This window comes from Crassostrea angulata, chromosome 8, assembly GCF_025612915.1.
Source record: "Crassostrea angulata isolate pt1a10 chromosome 8, ASM2561291v2, whole genome shotgun sequence".
Classification (NCBI taxonomy): Eukaryota; Metazoa; Mollusca; class Bivalvia; order Ostreida; family Ostreidae; genus Magallana; species Magallana angulata.
In genome coordinates, this window is record NC_069118.1 from 22114569 (window position 1) to 22132866 (window position 18298).

General features: G+C 33.2%; 1 protein-coding gene across 1 annotated transcript; it reads right to left on the bottom strand.

Moving 5' to 3' along the window:
* Positions 1 to 2128: 2128 nt before the first annotated feature.
* On the bottom strand, positions 2129 to 18052 carry LOC128160787 (uncharacterized). The gene is made up of 5 exons (XM_052824116.1): positions 17902 to 18052; positions 17225 to 17329; positions 4891 to 4924; positions 4498 to 4619; positions 2129 to 3240 (listed from the first exon to the last, which is right to left on the bottom strand). Exons 1-5 carry the CDS (start codon positions 18050 to 18052, stop codon positions 2129 to 2131), a joined length of 1524 nt encoding a protein of 507 aa, XP_052680076.1.
* Positions 18053 to 18298: the final 246 nt, after the last annotated feature.

Consider the following 18298-nt stretch of genomic DNA (forward strand, 5'->3'; position numbering starts at 1 on the left):
AAACTTTAAACACCTCTTGGGGCCCCAGTATTAGATTGAGGTCACAGCTTTTATAATTTCGAATCTACACTATTTGAGGGTGCTTACGTAGTTATCTGACAAATTGATGCATTGTAGTTCTCGAAAAGAAGATTTTTAAACATTTTCCATATATACCGGTACTTCTACATTTAACTTTAAACCCATCTTGGGTCCCTAGTATTAGTCCAGGGGTCACTATTTTAAAACTGTCGAACCTTCATTATCCAAGGTTGTATGCATGATAGTAATCTCACAAATTGAGGCATTGTAGTTCTCGAGAAGAAGATATTTTAACGTTACCATTATATTTCTATAATAAACTTTGACCCCATCTTGGGGCCCCAGTATTGGTCCGGGGGTCACGATTTTACCAATTAGGAATCTACATGAGCGAAGGCATAGAAATTCCACAAACTAAAACATTGTAGTTCTTGAGAAGAAAATTTTTAAACTTTTCCTTTATGTTTTTTAAAATGTTTAAATTTTGAACCCCTCTTGGTGCCCATCAATTGTTCGGGAGTTACAATTTTTTGAATCTACATTATTTAAGGATGTACATGTATGCATAGTAATATCCCAAACAGTTGCACTATAGTTCTTGAGAAGAAGATTTTAAAACATTTTCCTATATATGTTAAAATCTAAACCCCTACTGGGGCGCCACTTTTTGTTCAGGGGTCACGATTTTTACAATCTTCACTAAATATACAACCGTTTGTGTATGTATTGGCATTTTTGGTGAAGTGGTTTTTGAGAAGAAAATTTTTAAACATTTTTCATATGTAGTTCTATGTTAAACTTTGAACCCCGCCTGGGGCTGCAGTTTTGATTTGAGGGTCACGATTTCTACAATTTAGAATCTTCATTATACATACACGCTTTTGTGTAAATATTGGCATTTCTGGTGCAGTGGTTCTTGAGAAGAAGATTTTTTAAACATTTTCCTAAGGTATATCTATGTTAAATTTGAACCCCGCCTGAGGCCCCAGTTTTGGTCTGAGGGTCACGATTTTTACAATTTAGAATCTTCACTATGTATACAAGCTTATGTGTAAATATTGGCATTTCTGGTGCAGTGGTTCTTGAGAAGAAGATTTTTTTAAAATTTTCCTATGTATTTTAATGTTAAACTTTGAACCCCGCCTGGGGCCCCAGTTTTGGTCCGAGGGTCACGATTTTTACAATTTAGAATCTTCACTATATATACAAGTTTTTGTGTAAATATTGGCATTTCTGGTGCAGTGGTTCTTGAGAAGAAGATTTTTAAAACATTTTCCTATGTATTTCTATGTTAAACTTTGAACCCCGCCTGGGGCCCCAGTTTTGGTCCGAGAGTCACGATTTTTACAATTTAGAATCTTCACTATATATACAAGTTTTTGTGTAAATATTGGCATTTCTGGTGCAGTGGTTCTTGAGAAGAAGATTTTTAAAGACATGCACCCTATACTTACTGTTTCGCAATTATCTCCCTTTTGAAAAGGGCTGTGACCTTTAATTTTACAATTTATAACCCCCTTTCCATAAGGATGCTTTGTACCAAATTTGGTTAAATTTGGCCCAGTGGTTTTTGAGAAGAAGTTGAAAATGTGAAAAGTTTACAGACGGACTGACAGACAGACAGACGGACGGACGGACGGACGGACGACGGACAACGGGTGATCAGAAAAGCTCACTTGAACCTTCGGTTCAGGTGAGCTAAAAAGGAGTGGATAAGGCTTGGTCGCGAAAATCAGTCACAGCAAACCCCTTTATCTCAGGTAAATCGCGAAATAAATGCATCGCGAATAATAGTTGGCTTACAGTACATATATACCAAACGTACTCTTTGAAGGCGGTCGTCATTTTTTACCAAAACATTAAGTATTCGCAAATGTTATTATAAATGCATTAGGAGTGTACAATTTGTAATTATACTTGTCAGAATATCAGTTATCATTTTTGTGCAAGAAAATATTCAGATATGTGAGTGTTGTTTCTGTCTTAATATCGACGAGACATATCTAAGAATAATGGTAGATAGTTAGCTAGACATAATGACATAAGAAAGAAAATTATAATTTTTAAATGGTTGTTTTCATTTGATCATTGACAGTCAGATCATTTTCTAAACTAATGAAACAATATCCGTGTACTTTGTATCCTCATCACAAGGGCAAGTAGTATTTTCTTCAGTTATATATTGAAAGTAATCATCTTTGCAATTGACTTTAACCGATTTCCTATAACGTGTATCTTCTACCAAACTATCAAACACGATTTTGTCTATGACATTTAAATCAAATTCATACCAGCCGTCTACGCCAGTCGACAGATAATAACCAACCATGCCTTCACAGTATTTCGCTAAGTCGTTGTCCTGGAATTGAGGAGCATACTTTTTCTTGAAAAAACTAAATATGTTTTGGTCAACATTTTGAACATCTATTTTTCCATCTTTAAGACACATATATGATAATGCCAAAAACTTTCCTACATCTTCTGTTCTGCTTTTTTTTAACGAGGATATGTCATCTCTTATCGTTTGGAGTGGATTATAAAGACATTTTTCAAATTTTTCCACACTACGTTGTTTGCACATCCATGAAACCAAAGCAGGAAAACCAAGGTCATCCAAGGATGTTACCAGTAAGTCATTTTGCAGTTCATATAGTTTCTTCAATTGTTCGCTAGATAAATCATATTGCGTCTTGAGAGATTGTAAGATACTTAATTTCTCACTCTCCTCTCTTTTGTCTAAATCTACATGCACTTTATAAAACTTGGAGTCAAATTCATAGCAATGATTCGCCCATGTATATGATGGAATAGTGATAATAAGATACGGTTCCCCAACCGAATTTAAAAACTGATCAAGAGCATCAAATGTTTCTTTAAACTTCTCATACGATTGCAACTCAAAGAATATGTTATCGATAATAATGATATCCGCTTTTCCTCTTAATTCCTGGTGTAGCTGATTGAGATTGCACATCCAATTACTTTCCAGGATTTCCCCATCATTTTGCAGAACATTGGCTAAAGATTTCGCTAGAAATGTTTTACCAGATCCCTGAACTCCGGTAATCACTACCATTCTTTTCCGGAAAAGATAGTGTTTAGCTTTATCAAACGAATTAGATAGTTCTTTGACTGCATTTAGTGTTTCAGAAGCAGGGCCTTGCATAAGTTTGATTGACTCTTTTTGTTGAGTAACACTGTTTTGCGATTGTCGGCGACCTATATATTGTTATGAAATTTCAAGTGCTAGTTTCAGTCGAAAAAAAAACCTTTATTAAAAAATAAAAATAGTCATATTTGGCAAAAGGTTGAAATGAAATTACTTTTTAAGTTAATAAGTGTAAACATACAAATGTAATTAGCAAACAATAACAAAGACTTACTAATTATTCCGAAAATACAATAAATCAGTGTATCATCATTTATGGATAAAGCTTGGTAATAAATGTTAAAGTATTCAATATATATAAAGGGATAGTGATTTTGTTTTATTTGTTTCAACTAGATATATATTGTATGGGTAGGTAAGAATAAAAGTGAAATGAACCAAACCAACATGACTAAAAACAGATATGAAGCCTGCATTTTTAAATTTTGAACTTCTTTTTTTAAAAAAGCTAGTTTCCCTTAAAAGGGGCATGGTCACGATTTTAACCAAAAACTATTTCCCGATTTTAATATTTACAATGCTTCAGTTGGGCATTCTTTATAGGCAACCAAAATTAGAGTGTCATTTGTTGAGTAACAGGCGAGTTACAAAGCTTACAAGTCTCTGCCATGTAAACAAAGCTTTTGTTTACATTTTGAATGTTAAAGCGAAAATTCCAATTCCAGACCTAAAATGAATATGTAAAACGTTGGGAACTGTTTATCTATGATTAAAATGAATACGGAGATAGAAAAATCTGTTTGAAAAAGATTTTTTATTGGTATATTAAACCTTTGAAAACATAAACAGGGCACAAGGCTTGTTTACATGACACAGATTTGTAAGCTCTTTATCTTGCTTAAAACTTAAAGTCTGACTCTCTTTAGAAATGCATTCCTAAAGCATTGTAAATAATAAAAACAGTAAAAATAGAATCGTGACCATGTCCTTTAATAGAATGAAAGCTATTCTAATATTGTAAAAATGCCAGCTTGAGTGATAAATTATTTCAAATTTTAATAAAGACAATTTTTGCATATATTAATAAAGAGATTTGTATGAAGTCAAATTACGTAATACTAAATAATAATACATTTATAACACACGCGCTGCCCATTAACGTCGGTGTAAAATTTAAGGTGTGCAGTTTATTTGACAATAAGCAACATTTTGAAAATCCAAGGTCGAGTATTCTTATTTGAAAACACATTCAAATGCTCTCATAATAAAAAAAAAATATCGGACCATTCGTTTGTTAGGTACAAATGCGGTCGTAATACATTTAATACCTTTTCAGTTTAATACGTTTATATTTTTATCATACTTACATTTATAAATCAGAATACCAGCCATAATGATTATAACCAGTGTCAACAAAGGTAAACTGACGACCATACCAATGTTGATTTTGTTCGTCTCAGGGAACTTAGTTGTGAAGGACATAGTAGAACTGAGATAAAGAATTAAAAAATATATTATGTGATTATTTCACATGCGTTGCTTTTGACAATGACAATGTTCATTTTATCTCCTTGTTGTTATATAAATGTACATCAATTTAATTCTGAGTCGTGCAAGTGCATATTTATCATCATATACGTGTAAATATCATATTAGAATTATCTATGAGATTGGATTACCAATTTGCAAAATTTCGTTTATCGACAAAAATGCAAGCATATATAATTAAAAACTTAAAATGTCTTAAAGAACGCTCCTACCTTTCTCTGTCCGTCATGTATCTGCAAGCATATTCTAACAAAGTAAAAAAGAACAAAATTTTAAAAATGTTTTGTATGACAATTACACTTACAAGACCACTGAGATTCATGAGAAGAGATGTGCATATGAGTGGTACAATTACTGTTCAAGATCACCTTAGGAACTCTGTTGGTATTTGTTCGTCGTCGTGCGTCGTCTGTTAACAATTTTACACCTTGAAAACTACAAGGCCATTTTTTTTAGATAAGCATTTCTAGAAAGACGAATATAAACTTCGGAATTTATTACCTTACACCCCCCCCCCCCCAATAGCCTTATAATTAACATACTCATATAAAAGAACAGTTTTTCGGATGCACATGCTCAACACGTTTCTTTGTAGCAATTTAGCTAAAAAATCGAGAACCTAAATTAAAATAAAAACTGTGTTTAAAATTGTTGCAGTTGTTTTATAAGGTATGTGTGTGATAGTCATATTACAAAAAGATGTTGATTCTGCATTAACAACAAGCTTCTCCGCTTGAGTATAACTAACTTTTTGTCCATTTTTACGTCTCTGTGTTGTGATTCAAGAACCATTACCTGCTTTTTATAATACTAAAAGACCCCCCTTTTAATTCTTAATTAATATGACGCATTATTTTATCTGGTAATGATTGTAATTCTTCATTATTGTTATTCTTCTTCTAGACGTTTTTTAAACCTTAATAACTTTTTTGTTTGTCATCTTATTTCATTCAAATTTTTTAGGGTGTATTGTAAGTTAGATGTACTTTTTAAGTCACAAAAAGATGAGAAATCGTAACTTCCGGGTTTCGAGTTATTTCCCTTTTTAAATTTTTTTAGCGACATTCGTTTCCAGTCAAAGGCTCCAAAATGGTCCGTAGCAAATAATCCAAAGTTAGAAATTTTTAAAATTGACACTTTGAATATTGTCTTCTGATTTTTGTATTTTATTTTTTTTTTCAATTGTACCACTCGAACTATACAATCGAAATCTATGTTTTTAAAAATTGCTAATTTTTACTCATGTTTTTGCTTCGTACCTTTTTAGTTTGAAATATTTTCTAAATGCATATAGAACAAAAGTTGTTTATAAATTAAGGGGCTTTCATTTAAGGCCAGAAAAAAGGGCTGGCTCCTTAATTAAGGGGTCTAGGCGCCCGGAAATTCTTTGCTGTATAATTAAAAAACGATACATGCTACGAAAATGATGTCGCTGGAAAAGTTGTTCTTCATTATCGAAACAATCTAATTGTAATATAGTATTGTTTGGATATTGCGTAATATGAGAGTTAAAAGCTTCACATGAAGACATGCATACCTGCTTTCATTTTGCTTATAGGGAATAGCTCCATGTGCGTAATAGTGTTTTGAAGTCGCAGTCAATACTTTTCTTGTCTAAATATATCCCCAACTTATCACAGACATGCCTTTATCTGTTTTACTAGAGATCTAACTCTTCAATACTCTGCAGTCTGGCCATGGGGGCTACATTAATACATAGAAAATACGCATGAACTAATTTTCAAGAGTTCAAATTGATTTTTTAAAGCCCTGATTGATCAGAAGTTAAGGTAGTGTGAAAAGACCTCCTATCAATATATGTAAGATACTGACAAGTGTAAGGAGAAGGGAGATGGTTTTATGAAGACTGATTGACAATCCTTTCTTGACTCTTGAAGCTGTAACGGAAGACCCCCTCGTTCCGCTCTAGTTTTCTCATCTTTTTTGGGGGGGTCAAAAACCAACTTGTTTAACACTGCTCTTACATGTACTATTGATGTCGATAAATACCTTAAAAACTTAGAAATTGGCCGCGGCTTATTTTAACTTTTGGTAAGAAAGTGGTGGTTTTCTTCAAAACCGTCTTATTTTCAAATCGCGACTTACATGTAATATCAATGCAAAATTCCAATAAACGATGAGATGATGACATAATCACCGTAATGACAGCTTATTATCAAAACAATATAAATTGTAATAAATCGATTGTGAACAATAAGCCTGCTCAAAAAATGGTATATCCAGATAAACACCGTAAAAGTAGTAAAGTGTTTTAATTTAATTTTATTTCATGCATCAGAATATTTATGCACTCTGACCACCGTTCCTGGGATCTAAACAAATGATTACGTAAACAGCCACGTGTTGACTCATGGCGTATTCAATGTTAACAATTTCCGGTGTCAGAAGCATGCACTCACTCACTCACTAACAGTCCTGTCGGACTTCAAAGTTTTTATGAGTATAGAGGATAAGCAACAATTATGATTTAATTAAAATATTTTTTACTTTATGTCCTGTCATGCCGTAGTTGGTTTGCATAGAGACTTTAAAAATAGACCGATCATTTGTACGACTTGATACTGACGATAAATGATATATACAGACGTTTCTTCACAATGCTTATTTTACAATATTCAAACAATTAGATTGACTATCAATTAAATAATTACCATTGCTTACTGTTTTGGTTTTAAATTCTTAAACGCACGTTATTACTTTTAAACGAATTGAAAACATTATGCATGTCGATGACTTTTGAAAAAAAATCGTCTCTTTGGAGATGCGTATAGTGCATAGTAACAGCGTTGTTTTTTTTTTTGGTCCAGCATATTATACTAAACATAAGACTTTACTATTGTCTATTTTTTTCCGGACTGGCATTGTCATTACTGGCCTAGTTTCATAACAGGATTATTTTCTAGTAATTTTCAGTGCAAAAAATTAGTGGCTCATTTTCAAAACCGGCTTATTTTTAAATCCGGCCAATTTTCAAGTTTTAGGGTAATTTGATCAAAGAATTATACAGATATGTTGAAATTATGTAAGTATTACCAGTATTTATTTTTATTGACCCCAACACCGCCAGAAATAATTTGGTTTTACTGCCTCGACTCCAGCTTTATCGTGTACATGATATTTCATATTTTGGATGCTAATAGGGCGCAGAAGGATAAAACGTACGCTCAACTTGTACATGGGGTTACTGGACAATAGTTCTCCAAAATGAGTGTATCATTGAGCACTTATGGAACTCTTGTACAATTTAAGATAAGACTGTAAATCTACTTCCTTCTTTCTATATCTATAAGGAGACCAGGGGTCACCTTCCGTCCTAAATCAATGTCGAAATCATTTTGTTAATCAATACGGAAACAAAAGTCACATAACAGCTGCCTATACTCTGTCCCAAGATATTTTGGATTCACATTTGGCTTAATTGCTTGATATTTATAAATACCTCAGGATTCAAACGATGTTCATTCAAAAGTATGAAAAATTTCCAAGATTTCTCAGTCGAAACGCCCCTGTTAGCTTATCCGGTTTCAATACAATGCTAAAAAATGTGATGTCTACGGAGATTTTGTATTGCAGCAAGCCCGGATGATAACGTTGAAAAATTGTGCGATGTATTCCGAGTGTATTCCGAATGGAGAAAAGATGTAAACATTCCCCATTATAAATCTCCGTAAGCAATCTGTTTTCGTTCCTGTGAATTTTTCCGAGTGAAAGATGATAATGTGTAAATGAAATTATCTTGGAAAATATCCCTTTCAACTATTTCAACTGCACTTCTTTCACAGGTATGTGTATTTTTAATAAAAATCGTCCAAATGTGCTGCATAAATATCTTGGGACAGACTATAGTGTCATTTTACAATATGGAGATTCATTAAAAGTCATCCACTAGAAGACAGACCCTGTATTGATAAAAGGTCATCTTCACACGATTATTTTTTCTTATTAATTAGAGCTTTAGAAAATTGATTGGAACTCTTCAAATGAAGACAAACAGATTAATTCATGCCTGTTTTCTATGTAACCTCTAGACTAAGTATTGAAAAGTTGCACCACTCATTAAACAGATAAAGGTAATCATCTTCGGTAAGTAGAAGTATATTAAGATTGTATGCAAATGTGGAGGCCAAGATGATCTGTTATTGATACAGGTCTATCAGACTCTGAAGAGTGTAAGGAAAAGGAAAATGGTTTTAATGGGACTGGATTATCAATATGATAATGCCCCAAAAATCAATTTTCTAAATGTTAACTTATGGGAAATTTTGGTTTCTATAGATCTATAGAATTTTCTATAAGAAAAACAACACTTTTTTATATAGTGAAACAAAATCTAAAACAGCTTTATGTACTCGTACACATCAATTAGAAGATGTAGCGAAAAGCCATAAAGACTTTATTTCTTCTGTTCTAGACTTTCTAGACAGAGTTAACAAGCTACAACTTAACAATCTCCCAGTTTGACAAGCCAGATTTAAAATAAAATATTCAGCTGAGTTTAAAGTCAATTAATTTGCATTACAACCTCATACTACACAACTTCAATGATTTATTTTATCAATGTGCATGTAACAATAACTAAAGTATATTCACCAAGAACACATGTTTATCGCAATTAAGTGCATACATTTTTGGGAGGCAAAAAAGTCGCTATATTATAGTCTGCAAATCAATATGGTCTTTTAAAGAAATAAGAAACTGTCGACACTTGCAGTACTCTGATGATTTCCTATCATTGCAGAATGTAGTCGTATATCATTACTTTTAATATTGAGAACAAATTTTATTTAAAATTTTTAACTTAAAATATCAAAGACATAATTAACTAAGTTATTTATGTCTCCGATAATATATATTTTATTCAGATCATTACTATAGTTAAGCGTGTTCAACAGGTTAATTTTTTAGCCACATTCTGAGATTACGATATCGCACCTTTAATGTGACGATGATTGATATCGAATATTTAGATACTTATTGTTTGACCACTGCAGTGAAAACACCTTTCCAAATGTCACTCAATTATATAACAATTGCTGATCTGTAGCCCGGAGGCAATGTTCTGAGCTATGTGCGCTGAAGCAATACGAGATTTTCGGTCGCACGTGGAGCGGATTGAATTAGCATAGACTGACCGAATAAAGACACGGGTGGGAAAGTGACACATATTGAGGAGTAAAATTTACATGTTAAGTAGTCGCCAAAAATTGATTTTTGCCACATTTTGAAAAAATAAAGCCCTTGCACTGTGATCATGTAACCGATAAAATCTAAACAAAACTTGTTTAAAAACTCATGTGAACATTCTTAAAATAATCACTGAATCCCTCAATTCCAGAGAATTCGTTTATCGTGTCAGCCTCTTCCGCATATATATGTTAATTCGATATTTGATTTTTTTTATCCTGCATTGAACGCTTGGGGAGTGCTTCATTTTCTAAATTCTACTAAATAATGCTAAATAATGCTTCCAATTTTGAGCTCTGTCTCTCTCTGTGTGTGTCTCTCTCTCTGCCTGTCTGTCTCTCTCTCTCTCTCTCTCTCTCTCTCTCTCTCTCTCTCTCTCTCTCTCTCTCTTAATTCAGTGCAAACCTATGAAAACGTCAACTCCTTTCTACGATATCTGTAAAACCTCTCAGCAGTATTTAGCGGAAATATTCGTGGGGTAAATAAAAAAATCTTATGTTGAAACACAAGTCAATCTTACATGTACCGGTCAAAATCTCGAATAAACAAATAGTTTGGATCGTGAAAAATATCAATAAACATGCACGTGTGTAAGAGTACATGTAGAAGAACACGAAGCTACCACAGATCACTTGTCCACTCGCGCGGGATCTCCTTGGCTATGGGCGAGATGTGATCATCATTTTAAGGTTTAATCTTTTTGGTTTTTCGTTGTTTATCTAAAACATTATAAGTATAGTATTCAGAACATTTTAGACTTAAAAATTCACCATTTATTTATGTCTGACGATGTTTCTGATTTGGAATAATATCGCTTTTATCAATTTTCAGAACGACTTCTAAATTTACATTCTAATGTTTAATTAAATAAATTGAAGATGAATAAACATTTAGAACATAACATTAAAACAGTTCTTGTATATAAACTCAAACTAGATGCTGTCATTAGACAGTAATACCCGCACCAAGTGTTTGCCCCTAAATAACACTGTTTTGTACCACTTTAATTAAAAATGAAGGCCACAAGCTTCTGTAATACATTTAAAAATTATAATTTTCATAACTGAAGGATGATATCCCTTCCCATATGATAATACAAGTGGACAGCACTTTATGCGCAATTTGAGGTTGAACTGGTTACGGTTAATTTTCAGTTAATCAATAATCTTAACATTTCATGTCATAGAAAGTATAATGGTCTATATAATTATTAATAACAAAATTAAAAATTAAATTATGCCCCTCCCCGTGGCGGTTGCCGGTTTTAAATTTGCTTCTGTGTGCCTACATTTACATCATCGTGTGCACATATTTATAGAAGGGGTTGGAGTGAGGGGTCGAGACCCCCCCCCCCCAATGAAAATTCATTTATATCAATAGTAAAATTACCAAAAATACACCTTGAACCCCAATGCTCTTACAGACACGTAAACGCTCTAACCCATTGCGCTTCAATATTAGGTAACATTATTTTGGGGGTAAATATTTAATTAATATCTATACTTTATTGTTTATCTCAATTAAGGAAGTATACATCACAATATGCAGGTGTCCTGCACCACCTTAAAGCTGTTATTTACCTAATAAGGGTTTTGAAGAATAGGTCATAAAAATACATGCATGTTACAAATAACTGATATTTGTCTGAAGTTATGTATACAATACAGGTCTCATAAGCGGGTACTAGTTTTACCCAGCTCTTCGATTAGATGGTTTCATTATTGTGCATTGATTAGATCATCATTATGATTTTGACCAATATAGGTGAGTATAATACATGTAGTAGCAGTAGCATAATGAGATGCCAGCACACATAAGTTTTACTTTCACTTTCTAACTGTGATCTCCCTTTGACAGCATACTGTATCATCATCTTTTAATATTTAAATAAGCTTATCATTGTTACCTATCCTATTGCATTTGTAAAGTTTCTGCCATTTTAATTGCAAAAGTTATTTTTTTTATTTGTCAGACTTACACTATTTAGTTGACCCCATATTGACCCTGTATAAAAAAATTCGTATTAAATTTGTGTATTACATGTAAGTAAGTGTAGACACTTATCATTTTCATATGAGTTATAATAGGAAGGACGGAGTATTTCTTTCTTAATGTATTATAATGCATCAAATACAATGTAGGTCATGACCTTATGGGACTGTTCGATCTGACCCCACGAAACAGGAAAATATGGTGTAAAGCACATTAATGACCCCCAGGTGTTGTCTTTAACCCCCCCCCCCCCCCCCACTTATGAAATAGGAAATGATGATACACTGTATATTTTGTTAACTTTTGAGATCCTCATCCCTAAACCGTATGATTTATTCTTGCTCTTTGTGTCATTACGCACCAAATTGTATATATATAGGTTATGCCCCCTTGGAGACACTCTGACATTCAAGAACTAGAAATAATAAAGTATTTTGTCTTATTCATATGTAGTGTTTGATCCATGTAGGTAATTCCTAGCCTAATGATGACACTGCTTTGTTTCGGAGATTTTACAATTGCCCAAAATAGGCGAATACACATGCATATAACATTTTGTTTATAAATCTTAAAAATTGAATTAAGCAATTTCCAAAATGTTAATGTGCATCAGGAGAGAAAAAGCAATCAAGAAATAATTTAAAATTTGCTACTGTACACATGTGAGAATGTATTAAGAAGACTGAATCTTTAGAACCAGGTTAGATGGGGGTGGGTCGGGGGTGGATGTGGAGTATAAACATTTATAATTTGAATCTTTTATTGTTATTAATTTTAACTTGTCAATGAATATTAGTTATTGATCCCAAGGTAGAAATATGATCATATCTCAATAGATCATTTGTCAAGTATGCAAGGTGTATTGTATTTTTTTTTTAAGAATAACATTTTTTACCAGTTTATTAAAGTTTTTAGACACCCAAATTATATTTTGATTTTAATAGATCATTCGACAATTAAGGGGGGGGGGGAGTTTATATTTGAGTTTGTTTGGGGGTGGGGGTTCCAAGTCATCCCGATATATTTGACAATTTTTAATGTAAAATAAAACTATAAGCCATACTACAGTCATGAACATGAATGGTATAGAACAAAACACAAACTAATACATGTATATATACATAGGAAGTATTACAAAACATAGATGATTGATCTATATCTGGGTTCTTAAATTAAATCATATATCATGTACATATTATATTATTGTCTCTTTGTTCAAGGCATTTCAGATGGTATGTAGGTCATGATCCCAAGTGCCCTTCCTGAAATTATCAAATATCATAAAAACCATTGAGATCCCCACCTTAATCTAAAGATATTATTCCTCAGGTCATGGAGCATCAGATCATTATGGCATGTAAGTCATGACCCTAAGGGGTCAGGGTTATTATGACCCCTTAGAATCAGAAATTGTCAATTATCTTTAGATTATTGATGTTTGATGATCCTATCTCTATTTAATCTTTATTATTAAGTTTCCCGAATGAAATTTAGAGACTTATTGTTTTTGTACGGTTTTTAATACATGTATTATTATTCTTCGCCTTTTTTTCTCGCTTTGAACTTGTTTCTCAGAGATGGCTGAACAGAATTGTACAAAACTCTAGGATATGATAGGCCTGCATATCTAGTTGTGTTTCTCATTTTGGGTTAGACAACCACTTTTCGGGGGGGGGGGGGGTCAAAACAGTGTGGGGTCTAACATTGAACCTTGTAGGAAGAATAGTAGACTCTATTGTAAATGGTAACTTGAAAACGGACAAAGATAATAATATAGGGTTTTCATAATCGTATATTGACTGGCAATATATAGGGTTTATTTGATCTGACCCCTGGGGTCATCTCCACCCCCCAGGAATTTGAATTACCATATATCTCAGAAACTGTTATAATCATGACCCCTAAATCATATATATATGTTTTTTTTTAGTGATAAACGTCAATTTTCTGCTACTATTTGACTCCCTGGATGAAATTTAAATTTTTAAAACCTTACTGCACATCTATAGGACAGTCCCTATCATATCCCAAGATATGATGTGTCTATCCATTAAATCATAAGAGGAGTTCTAGGATCTATGGGTTTTTTTTTTAGTGATAAACGTCAATTTTCTGCAACTATTTGACTCCCTGGATGAAATTTAAATTTTTAAAACCATATTGCACATCTATAGGACAGCCTCAATTATATCCCAAGAGATGACGGAGCTACTCCAAAAGTTGTAAGAGGAGTTCTGGGAACCATACTTTTTTGCAATAAAACGTCATTTTTTGTTGCCCACTGATCCCCTTAATAAACAAAAAAATTCTGAAACCTGATCACACTTCAATATGACACCCCCAATCATATTCTAGAAGATCATTTGGCTACTGATAACAAAAAATGATATTTTTGAAACCAGTTTTTTTTTTAAAGCGTCATTTTTGAGCTACGAAATGACCCGCAGGACAAAATTAAAAATTCCGAAACCTTATTGCGCATCTATAGGATACCCTAAAACATATTCCAAGAGATGATTTGTCTACCGTTGAAAATGTAAGAGGAGTTCGAGGAAGAAGTTTTTTTGTGGAAAAAAACGTCATTTTTTACCAATTATTTGACCCCCAGGACTAACAGTGAATTTTTGAAACCTTTTTACAAAACAACATGATACCCCAAATTTTGAGAAAATAAAACGTGACAGACGGACGGATGGACGGACGGACGGAACAGGGTAACAACAATATACCCGAACTTTCTTTAGAAAGAGCGGGTATAACAAGTATATTTTGTTTTTAGATAATCTCTGACCTCTACATTTGTAGGCAGTGCAGCCGCGACCGATCTCCTCGACCACTGATAAGGGATCAGATAACTTACGTAAAGGTATAACACAGAACCCAGGAAGGTTAAATATGTTTGCAGTTTGATGACTGAACTCTAATTAATATGTTGTTTTCCATAAATCCCACAGTTGATATATCTGTCAGATACTGCTTCAGTTTGAGAATGGCACCGCTGCCACCGAATATATGTAATGTGTAATTTGGGTCACACCACGGATAATTATTTCCCCTAAACGTTTCCTACGTGTCTAAATGATTGGAGTAAAATCAACTTTTAAACACTTTTCATCAAATTAAATCAAACACGATGATTCTAACTGATTTATACCGTATAAATTTCTTTCAGCTATCCTTGTGCAACACTTGGTCTGAAACCACTGTTTCAGACCACCGTTTCAGACCCTGTTTTGAATCTAGTCCGAACTTATTTATTTCTGAGTCTATGCTCCCGTACTATATGATATACTCTCATGTTTCAAATGATCCACCCGCAGTATTTTGGGGTACCTACTATTCTCGCTGTATATCTGCTCTCTGAATGAGGTCTTTTCTCCTCTGCGTCTATCAGCAGACTAACAAATATGCGCAGACGCGCTTCCTATTTATACCCTTCGTCAATTCTGCTGACTCATCGCAGGGTCATCAAAACGTTTGAGAAAGTTAACCAAACCCAAGGAATAGCTTATGATTGAATATATTTGATTGACCCTGATTGTCCTATATACATAATCAAAGGAATTTTCATTACACTTATTAAATATGCATGCAAATGGATAATAATGCATAACTTAGCGTGTTTTAATTTCATAGTTTTTATATTTCGATTGATTGGTTGTAGACATTTATTTTCAAACATTTATTTAAACATATTTACATTGTTTATTAGGAAGAACAAAAAATGTTAGAGGGAATAAATGTCATAAAAAGATGTTAATGAATATGAAAACTAGAGTTCACTTTATATTGTACATCATTTGGGATACCAGAGGTTGCATAAGTTATAAGGAGACAATAGGTTAGAAAGAATTATAACACTAATCTACTGAAAACAAAAGCTCAGACTCTGATATTATTGACAAGCAAAAACGGTAAACATGTTCCCCTATTTTTTGTCGTCAAAGGGGATGGGTGGTTGACAATGTGCTAGTCTTCATATATCAGCAAGAGTGTTACGTTGACAAAGTTGCTTTTGTGCCAGGTAGAAAGTATTTTTAAGGAGATGAGATGTCACCTGGTGTAATTTATTACTAATTCATGTATATATATATATAGGCTATGCCCCCTTGGAGACACTCTGACAGTATCAGTAAAACGTGTTGGGGAGGGGAAGGGAGACTTCATCTTGCTAGAGGCTAGACCTACGTATACAGAGTAAGGTAAAGGAGGTCGTCTTTGATATTTTAATAAGGAGGATTTTGTGTTACTTTTAAAACGTCACGTATAATTAAGCATATCATTACGGAGACTACTGGTCACCTTATGTCTATATTACTTATATCATATATCTTAAAAATAACAGTCAGTGTTGGATTATTTATCCTCTATAGAATCTTTCAGTTTCTTAGATGGTAATTCTTAAGAAAAATACATTTTTTGTTTGTTGTATTACATTTCCAAAGGCTAAGCGGTGGTACAAGTTATTTTACTTTTACTTTGTGGTTGCAATGCACTTGCATTTTGTAGCGGAGAGCACAGATTTGGTAGTTGTGAATGAGCAAGTGAGCTAGGGTCTTAGTTGAGCATACAATTTATACTTCTGCTAACGGGGCACACTCTCACAATGTATACATGATTCTAATTTTTTGTGGGTTTTTTTTCTTTTTATCATTCGCAATTCAAACCGTATTGTGGAACATGAATGTAGAGTTAAATTGTCACTTTATTTATTAACGTGCATTAACTACACACCTATGTTACAGTTGTAATTTCCTGAGACGGTAAAGATGACGACTTGTACTTATTTATTGCTGTTACAGCCAAATAACAACTTTCTTATTATATCATCAGAAAAATGTAAAACAGGTGCAGAACAAACACGGACATCTACAGAAGTCAGTGGTAAGATCAGGTGCCATGAAAAAATAACTAAGCATCCTCTGCTGACGAGTCAAAACTGCTGTGCGCTATTTTTTGTAATCGGGAAAACGGAAAAATCCGTAGACAATTCGGTGTATAATATTGGCCCTACGTACTTTCCACAATCCTATTGTGGAGTACAAGTTAAGTTTGATTTAAGGAAAACATTCAAAACCATTCTTGTTTGATTTTGGAATTTTACGACAGATATTTCTGTATGCAATATGCATATAAATCCAATTTGAAATGACGAAAATACGATTATCCTCGATTTATTTTTAAACAGCCCTTGCATATGTGTTCTAAATATGCATTGTTAGAAGCATATTTATAATTAAAGTAAAACCAGACTTTCACCGATTGACCCCTCATTTTGTGCCAAGTACTGAACTACGTGAAGTAGCAAAAAAGTAAACGGAAATCAATATCAGGGCAATATGTACATACCGACACTAATGTCATTGGATCGATACGTTTTTTGCGGGCATCTGGTTTGAAAACAAGCCCTGAAATGCATGTCCTTAGCACCAATGTTGAAAAAAGGGCATTTACCTACAAATAAAACGTAATATCCATAAATAGTCTATACCAAAAAGCCATCACCTATCAAATATTTGTAACATTTTAAGTTATTTAATTTTTCTTAAGCAAAGTCTTAAAAATACGTTGTATTATAACATTGCGTATGTAAAAATATTATTTTAAGCAAATTTTACACCCGAACTCAATTTTGTTTCACCTGCATCATGTCCAGACTTTATCAATGAACGTAAAAAATGTGCACTTGTTTTGAATAACTCCATCAATCTTTCCATGGACTATCAACAACAATGGAGCAACACATTACTAGGCAATTCGATCAAAATACCAGCAGGTGTATTAAATTACGGACATAAAAATACCGAACGAGAAAATATTTTACAAAAGACTTCAACTTAATGAGAGTTAAATATTCTTACAATATTCTTAAAACATTTTGAATTAATATATCTGTCGCTTATACTGTAAGTTTAAAAATGCAATCATTTTTTAAACTGAATGCTTAAACGTTAACAAATTATTCAGTTAAAAAAAACTGCAGCAATCGATTTTACATGAAATTAATGATTTTTAACATAACACACCCTTCTCCACCCATATTGGCTGGCTGCAAACCCATCCAATTCTTCCATACTCGTCATTCAAACAATGAAAGTGATCAGGATTGGGACATCGTTCCCTCGCAACAGATGTCCAGTTCTGATATGGACAACTCCCTCGTATGGAATTAAACATATCTAATTTATATCCAGGTACTTTCGATTTGTAACGTCTTGTTCAAGCAAGCAAGTACACATAAAAGAATAATCAAAAACAGTTGTGAAATAAAATATCCAACAATGCCCTTCCTATTGCAGTATTGCGCATGAGCAAATTAAAAGCCATAGTATCGGTTGGGTTTTTCATTTGTTAAAAATTCGTCTGCATGTGCTACATTTACCTCGTTAAACATTGATTTAACAAGCTCAGAAACAGTGGATC

Bases quoted from the DNA above. Each gene is read 5' to 3' on its own strand.
- LOC128160787 (XM_052824116.1), bottom strand. From the start codon at position 18,052: ATGTTTAATTCCATACGAGGGAGTTGTCCATATCAGAACTGGACATCT. The intron at 4,620-4,890 runs GTAGGAGCGTTC...TCTTTATCTCAG, and splicing joins TACATGACGGACAGAGAAAG to TTCTACTATGTCCTTCACAA. The intron at 3,241-4,497 runs GTAAGTATGATA...AACAATATATAG, and splicing joins TGGTATTCTGATTTATAAAT to GTCGCCGACAATCGCAAAAC.